General features: G+C 29.4%; 4 protein-coding genes across 4 annotated transcripts in view; 2 read left to right on the top strand and 2 right to left on the bottom strand.

The window, feature by feature from the left end:
- NAEGRDRAFT_81489 (uncharacterized protein) overlaps positions 1-72 on the top strand; it is a gene marked incomplete at its 5' end in the record, with an annotated part of 1,411 nt that extends 1,339 nt beyond the window's left edge. Inside the window, one exon of the mRNA XM_002671607.1 lies at positions 1-72.
- Positions 73-182: 110 nt separating this feature from the next.
- Positions 183-2,180, top strand: NAEGRDRAFT_73413 (uncharacterized protein; the record flags this gene model as incomplete). The annotated part of the gene is made up of 1 exon (XM_002671606.1): positions 183-2,180. One exon carries the CDS (start codon positions 183-185, stop codon positions 2,178-2,180), a length of 1,998 nt encoding a protein of 665 aa, XP_002671652.1.
- A 1,203-nt stretch (positions 2,181-3,383) lies between these two features.
- On the bottom strand, positions 3,384-4,757 carry NAEGRDRAFT_73412 (uncharacterized protein; the record flags this gene model as incomplete). The annotated part of the gene is made up of 1 exon (XM_002671556.1): positions 3,384-4,757. The coding sequence occupies one exon, from the start codon at positions 4,755-4,757 to the stop codon at positions 3,384-3,386; it is 1,374 nt and encodes a 457-aa protein (XP_002671602.1).
- A 597-nt stretch (positions 4,758-5,354) lies between these two features.
- NAEGRDRAFT_73411 (uncharacterized protein) lies at positions 5,355-7,259 on the bottom strand (the record flags this gene model as incomplete). Its single annotated transcript, XM_002671555.1, has 1 exon — positions 5,355-7,259. The coding sequence occupies one exon, from the start codon at positions 7,257-7,259 to the stop codon at positions 5,355-5,357; it is 1,905 nt and encodes a 634-aa protein (XP_002671601.1).
- Between the last annotated feature and the right edge of the window lie 1,403 nt (positions 7,260-8,662).

Genomic DNA, 8,662 nt, shown 5'->3' with positions numbered 1-8,662 from the left:
TCGCGACTGAACTCTCTCACTTGTAAATATTACAAAAAAATAAACTTTACAAATCCATATTTTAATGATAATAATTTCAACTATTGTGAAATATAATACAAAATTTTAAGTTGAATTTAGTTAAAACAATAATATTTGGTCTTAAATGCAATCTTACTTTTTAACAAAATTCAACAAAAAAAATGAAACAATTTAAAGAAAATGAAGAAATTGTTGATTCCGATGATGAAATCAATGAAGAGGAAATTAATCAAGAAAATTCCGATGATCAACAAGAAGAAGATAATGATGATGCAAATGAATTAATGAATCAACAAGAAGAAGATATTGATGAAATGAATGATGATGAAAAAGAATCATCTTTAAATTCGGAAATGAAAAATTCTATTGAAATTAAATTAAAGAATTTAAATTCAACAATTTACTTAATTGGAGTTTGTTATTTTCAAGTTTTACAAGGAAGTATTAAAATATTGGGAAAGAATATTAAAAATTCATCAAATAGTTATTTATTAAATAGTAATTGCATGTATGGAATGATTGCAATTGAAAATACAAATCAAGAAAGTTTAATTAAATTTTATATACCAAATAAGGAAAGTGAAGAATATGATTTATATACAAGATGTTATTATTTACATAAAAATTTACAAATATTTAATAATTTAAAATTAGAAAAATCAAAACGTAAACTTGAATCACTTTACATTTATGGAAATTCTAATATTCCAACACATTTAATTAAATTTGATTTTGCAAATGATTTTATGAAAAGAGTTATAAATAGATGTACAAGAAAAGAATTAAGAAAATATGTAATATGTGGACATGCCTTATCAGGTAAATCCTTATTTAGTAATTATTTAATGAATGAATTATTAAATTATTATCCAAAAGTAGCATTTTTAAATTTAAATATTAATGTTCCTACATTTGGAATTAGAGGTACATTATCACTTTCAATTCATTCAAATCCAACATTTGGACCACTTTTTCAAAATACTAAAAATGAATTAATTTACCAAATATATCATGGTCATTCAACAACTGATATTCAAATTGAAACTTATTTAAAACAATCACTTGAATTATATCAAATTTATTGTAAAAAATATTCAAATATTCCATTAATTATTAATAGTCAATCTTTATTACCTTCAAGTGGATATCAAATTATTTTGGAATTACTTCAAATTTTAAATCAAAATACCAAAAATGGTATGACAGATTTAATAGTATTAAGTAATTATAAAAATATTAATTTGAATCCATCACCTTCTGGATTAATAGATTACAATAATATTAAAAATAATACTATATTCTTTAATAATATTAATAATAGGGAAATTACAGGTGAAAATACTTCAATTGTTGATTTGAGAAATTTAGAAACTTTATTTATTATTGGATCGAAACAAGGTTATAGAAATCATTATTTTTCTAAAATTAATTTACAACACTTGTTTTATTTTTCATATTGTTATGAAATTGAGGAATTTAAAAGAATTTTTGATTTGGTTTTTACAAAATCATTACAGCAAACAATTGCATTCAATATTTCTAAAAATAGTAATATTAGTAATAGTAGTAATAGTAGTAGTAATAATAACTCAACAACAACAATTGCAACAACAATGGGAAATTCTAAAAGTATTTATGAATTCTTTGCAGAACTTCCTACAATTAAATTAAAATGGAATCAAGTAATAATTACATTACTAAATACAGATTCAAGTGAATTATCAAAAGGATTATATTATTTAAATGGATCATTTGTTGGAGTTTATTCATTTAAACCTCCTAAAAATAATAATGGAATAATTACAAATGAATATCATAACAAGTTAATTTCCAATCAATCAAGTGAATATCCACTCATGACCATTAAAACAAATCAAGAATTAAAAACTCAATTGAAATGTATTGGATTAGTTAAGAAAGTATGTCCCTATGAAAAGGTTATTTATTTGTCCATTCCAAATAATTATGAACATGATGAAATTCATCATTTAACAGTTGGAAGTTGTGTATTTGATTTTAATCCAGAAGATTATTGTAAACAAACAATGAATCAACCATATTTTCAATCAAAATCAATGACTGTGGATAAAGGAGATGTTTTACAAAATGCTCACAAATTGAAATTACAAAAACAAATGCAACAACATTACAAAAATTAGTAAAAACTACTACTGCTAGTATCTCTTTTAAATGCTCAATACTTTTATATCTAAAGAATTCTTTTGAATCATTTTACTAGATTCAAAAATTGACCACTCATAGATGACAGCAAAGAAAAGGGCTGTAAATTTCCATTCACTGTTCTTCAGCTGACAATTAAAAAAAACGAACAATAAACAGCAAACATCTGTAACTGTTATTGAGGGCGCGTAAAAATACAGCTTTAAAAATTTAAAAAAAATGTCTTCATCGGAGAGATCACCTTACTTTGCTTATTCATTCAAGAATAGAGGAGGGAGAGATGCCCTGTCTATTCACTATTTTTTGCATAGATCTCGATTGGACAATTCTAGGTCTTGTATAGATAATAAAACACCAAGGACAATGCATGCGAGACCTAAAAAGAAGAGTAAGTAGTCTTCATCAATTTTTAAATCTTATTGGCTGTTGCGCTTTGACAATAATGTCCTTACTATTTGATAAAGAAGAGGACCAACACTTGAATGGTGATATTAGCCACTCGGTAAAAGAAGATAAATCCTATAACTTTGGATCACCTTCATTGTCCGGATTTTTAAATTCGCCAAGAAGTGCTGCTTCTCCAAGTCGGTAAGTATTTCATTCCGTAACTTCAATCATCAAACATCATCATTAATTGAAACTCTATTATGTTTTAAACTACATCACCTTACCTCTTAATTTCGAATGATTGACATTCTAATAGTTGTCCCAGTGTTAGATCCAAGAGTCCAAAATCTGTTAATTCTAGCAGTGCTGCTGGAAATCGTTCTCAATCAGCAATGAGTTTGAGACAACGTTGTATATCATCAATGTCGGAAGAAATAAGGAATGTAACACCATTAAGTTTTCAAGAAATACAAGAAATTGAAGAATTAAGCAATCAAATCTCACATCAAATGGATAAAGATACAGCTACTGAGAGAAGATCTCAGTATGACCAATTCATTATCAATACACCTAGGGAACGATTTTTCGAGGATAAAAGAGATTTGGAAATCTATAACCAATTTTCAGCAATGCTTAGCAAATTCTCACCTCAGGATGTTGAAGACATTTTGGATGGAGTAAGGAAACATGTACAAGATTTCAAACTTCTTCGTGAGTTTGGTGGTGATCCATTTGATGGTTGTTAACACTTTGAGATTGTAAATAGTAATATCTTTAATTGTAAAAGAAAATGTTTATTTATTGAAAATGAGTGCTCTCTTGTCTTCTGAAGTTGAAAAGATATACTTTGATGATTGAGATAAATCAGAAACAACATCAGCATGTCCTTGATATAATTTCAAAACTTTTCCAGTTCTGATATCCCAACTGAGAATATTACCTAAAATATCACCTGAATAAATAATGTATGATTGAGTAGAATCAAAGAAGGCACGTGTAACACCAGTAAGAGTACCATTTGTATCAAAGTTCAAATCACTGCTACTGCTTGATCCGAGTTCTGGATTTTCTATTATTGGATAATTCTTTAAAACTAGACGAGCTGATCCAGCATTAGTATCCCATACAACAATTTGACCATCCATACCACAAGAAACAAGTAAACTTTGATTTTCTGGATGGAATAAAACTTCTTCAACTGAATTTGTATGAGCATGTTTGTTTTTAAGATGGCTAATAACTCTTTGTTGTTCCAATTGACAAAGTGCAATAGAACCATCCAAAGAACCACATAAAAATACTGAAGGATTAAGAGTACTACATTTCAAAGATGTAATTGGTTCTTCACAGAATGATTTGATATTCTTTTCATGAGCAGAGTAATTGACAATACATTCAGCAGTTTTTGGATTCCAAATTTTAACAGTAGCATCATCAGAAGCAGTTACCATTAATTTTCCATCAGTTGTGAAACAACCATTTGTAACACTTTCAGAGTGACCAGAAAATACATTCAAACAAACTTCTTTTTGAGTATTCCACATCCATGTAGTAGCATCTTGTGAACCACCAATGATAATATTACCTCTTGGATGCCAATCAATCCATTCAATACTATCACCTGGACCTTCTAATGAAGAAATAAAAGCACCTGACTTGGCATTCCAAAGTTTAACAGTTCCATCCATAGCAGCAGTTGCTAAAATTGTCTTATCAAAATTGAATTTTGATTGTAAAACTGTATCAGTATGTCCAGCAAGTTTTGCAATTGGACTTGTTGTCATTGTTGTTGTATCAAAAGTCCACAAATATGCAGAATCATCTCCTGATGAAGTAGCACAAATAAATTTATCATTTCCATCATTAATAACACTAATTGAATAAATTGCATCTGTATGTTCATTGAATGAAGCATTAGAATGATCTGGTACATTTCGGAGTGGTCTTTCATCTTCCATTCCATCATCATCTACCCATTCTTCTCCTTCATTATCTTCTTCATCACTTGGTGGTGCATCATCTTCACCATATTCTCCTGCTACTTCTTCAATATCTTCTTCATTAATAAAGGCTTCATCACCTTCATCATCAGTTATATAATCCTCACTCAAATCATAATTTTCTCCATTTTCCATTGGTGTATCCGATTTTTCACTTCCTAATGCCATTTGTTATATATTAATTATTGTTTGTTGTTTATGTATTTGTTCTTCTAACCAACGTTGTTGATTTTTTTTAAGTTCAACAAAAGAGTAGAATCATCAGCAACACAATTAATAATCGAAGGCTTTGAAAACTTGAAGAGTTGGTTGAATAACAATATGTTTATTATAGATAGGATATCGGAAGTTGTTTGAATAAATATCAGAGTTGAAGTTAATTAGTCCATTCTTATCATTTCCGATGAGGACAATTTAAATAGTTCTTATTAAAAATAAAAATATTAATTAATTTTAATGATGAAGAAAGCATCAATTTTATAATGAGGAGCTAATTATTCAACTTTTCCTTTCAAGAATGAAAATAAACTCTCATATGTTCCACAGGAGCACAATAGAAAGCATCAATGATTGGTTTTCTCACCACTAATTCTACCAAATCCTCAATAAATGTTTCAACTGTTTCGAATTTCTTACTCAATCCCTCCTTTGAATTTCTTGTTGAATTTCAATGAATGAAACTCTCTCATGATTGGAAACTTGTTAACTATAGTGCATGTCCATAAAGAGAACAAATGTTCAAGAAAGTTAGAAAAGACTAGTCAATTAGACAAATTTATGAATAATTACACTTGTAATGGTTCCAACTAGAATGAAAATACCCAATAGCAAAACCATCATACAAGTAACTCCAATTAGAATTCTAAATAATTGTTGTCTGAGAGAATTTGAATGTGCATCATTGCTCTTCTTTGCGTAATACTCTTCCAATGGATGTTCAATAATAGTGTTATTGGTTTCGGTTACTGATTTTGTGTTGGAAAGTTCAATATTTTCATCATTTGATCTCTTTAATGAACATCCAAATGAAAATTCCAATTTTAAATAAAGACTTGGTGGAATAATATATGCTAATGAACTAGCAGCTACTGCTCCAAATAAATCTGCTACAATGCCTAAATCAGTAACACCAATAGCCACTCCAAAAGATGTCAATAAAACTGTCATTGTCAAAATTACATGAAGAATGTTTCTTCTCACTTTTGTCTTTTGAATTCGCTTGTAAACTTTTGGTAAAATTGTCTTTAACAATGTATGCAAACAATCCCTTGGCATGAATAATGCATAAGGAATAGACATGATAATATTGAGGGAAATGATTATTCTTGCAATGATTGCCATTGGATCATTGAAAGGAAACAAGTTCAATACATTGGCGTCATCTAGACACTTATCATAAAATATTAAATATCCACTCATTCCAACACATGTAATAGTTAGGATTGTAATAATCACTACAAATAGTGCCACTAGAAAGAATCTAAATCTGGTAGGTCTTCTTAAATTGGAAAATATGTGAAATACTATATCGTGGCAAACATAGATAAATGCCAAAGCTCCAAAAGCAGATAAAATTTCACTCTTTGCAAAATCAAATGCATTAGAAGATGGAATGAGAGCTCTTTGACCTGTCATCTTTTCAATTGCCAACCAAATTCCAACCAGCAATACGGAGCTAACTGAAATGAATGAAGTAATTGCGTAACTTCCCAAATTCTTTCTCAAAGCAAATGGAATCATAATAATTGTCAAAATTATCAATACAGATTCTCTACTAAAAAGGAAAGAATATCCACTAAGAATAGAACTGAAATTCTTTTCAACTAGTAAAAGTAAATCTGGAACTAAATGCCCAAACATGATAAACATGCCTAATGCCCCACCAAAGTTGAATAATAGAATTGGAATACTTGCAATGACAACACCTGGTTTACCAAATGCCAATTCTGACAATTCCAATAAACTAGTTTTCAAATACTTTCTTCTCAATTCATATAAAATCATTAAAGTAAATAAAGTTACCAATCCAAAGAACACGGTAAGAATCAAACTTGAGAAAATACCTGATTGAGCTGTCATTTGAGACATACTCAAAGTACCTGGACTCAAAACATCATTAATCAAATTGAATACTGACAAGAATATGCCTGTCTTCTTATCATAAATTAGAGATCTCTTTCTTTTACCATTCTTCTTTTCCTTCTTTTCTGGAACTTTGAAATAATCATCTTTGATCATATTTGCTAATGATCTGTCAGAGGTCATTGACATTAAACTCATTTCAGAGTTTAAACTTGACATGCTTGCCACTGATGGAGTGTTCATCATATCTTGTTGACTCCAAGTTGAAACAATTCTCAATTCCTCTTCAATTACTTCCTTACTTTCATTCTTCTCTACTCTGACAAATTGTTTCACAAACTTCAACAAATCCAAGCGTTGATCCAATGGAGAAGGTTTCTTCAATGAAAAGGACGAAACACAACTATTCAAAGCAGGTGATGAGACAACATTTGCTTCAGATAACACATTTCCATAAATACCATCTAATGAAACAGAATACATTGACACCTCACTATCCAACCTCATTTCAATATTTACACTTTCTAATGGTGGTCCATTAGTAGTAACAGCTGAAGAACAACTATTCGAAACTACTGAGAATGACATTTCTTCTTATACTATCTTCAAAAATACAAAACTACAAATATTTTATGGAGGTTTGTTTCTTTGTATCATAATTGCAGGTTCAGTTTTGATTCTTTGAATCACAAATTGTGCGCAAAAAAGGGAAATTTCAAATGAGCTGTTGAGAGATGTCAGTTTTGAGGCTTTTTTTTTATTGTCGTTGTAGTTTGATTTATGGAACTTTTAAAAAATAGCCTGAATCTCAATGAGAATCAAGAATGCATCAATGAAAGTAGGCACCTCAGAAAATAACTTGTCTCTTCTATTTATAGAAGATCAACTACATTTTAGAATTAAAGAATTGGTTTCTTGTATTATTTGAATTGGCTATTATTATTCACTGTTATTAAAAGTTGTAATTCAAAATTTGTGCCTTATTAACTACTAAGAACGAAACCGCCAATTTTCAAAAAAAATGTTTCAAGGCTACTTACTACTTTCAAACTCTTAGAGGATCGGAGAAAAAACAAGTGGAAAATTTGATATTGAAGAATGGTGGCTCATTCATCATGTATCATATAGTTGAACTTGGAGAGTAAACAAAAATAACTTACTCAATGGCAGCTTGATAATCAAATAATGTGTATTATTCTGTGTGTAACTAGTTAAGAAGTTTGTATCAATCACAGGAATTTAACATTGGTAAGCAAAAGAGTAATATATGAAGTATATTTGTTAGGTGAATAAATAACAATCTGCTTGTCAGAAGAATTAGCAATCATTCGTTTCATTAACTTCAAAAAGAGGAAAAGAGGTGATGAACAAGTGGAGAATCCTAGAAAGGCTAAGAAATATGTAGATTATTATTCTGAACTCACACCACTTGATATTGATATGAAAACAGAGGAAACATTTGGTGAACTTTCAACTTTACAACATAAGGTGAAAGTTTTAAATGCAAGTTTCAATCGTTGGGACTTGGACGAAATTCAACAACTCTTCTTTTCACAACTTTTGGTGGAACTGGATCAAGTAAGTTACATGCACAGATCCTGTTATTTACTATTATTTAAAACTCACTTTCAGGATGTGTTTGAATTTCAAAAAACAGAAGAAAAGTTAAAAGAAGGTGAACTACTTGAAAGTATATTTGAGGCTGAGCAAAATCAAAAAAGTGAAGTTTCTTTTTTAAGGTCTTTCACCAAGTCCAATCAATACAATAACAAACTATCTCCCTTTTCGTTTCCAACGAATACTACCTATCTGAATCTTTGACAAAAAGAGCTGCATGGTTGACGAAGCATACCAAACTTGAGAACAACCAAGATTTATTCCCTGACTTTTTCCTTTCCCACAAGAATGTTTTTGGTGATGGTTGTACTTTTGAAACATTCCTTCTATGTGAGGTTCAGAGATATGAATTAGAAAACGAAGATGTTTTTCTC

Source organism: Naegleria gruberi (assembly GCF_000004985.1).
Source record: "Naegleria gruberi genomic scaffold NAEGRscaffold_60, whole genome shotgun sequence".
NCBI classification, from domain to species: Eukaryota; Heterolobosea; class Eutetramitea; order Acrasida; family Naegleriidae; genus Naegleria; species Naegleria gruberi.
Note: the sequence above shows the minus strand (reverse complement) of the source record. Positions and strands in the feature narration are given on the sequence as shown.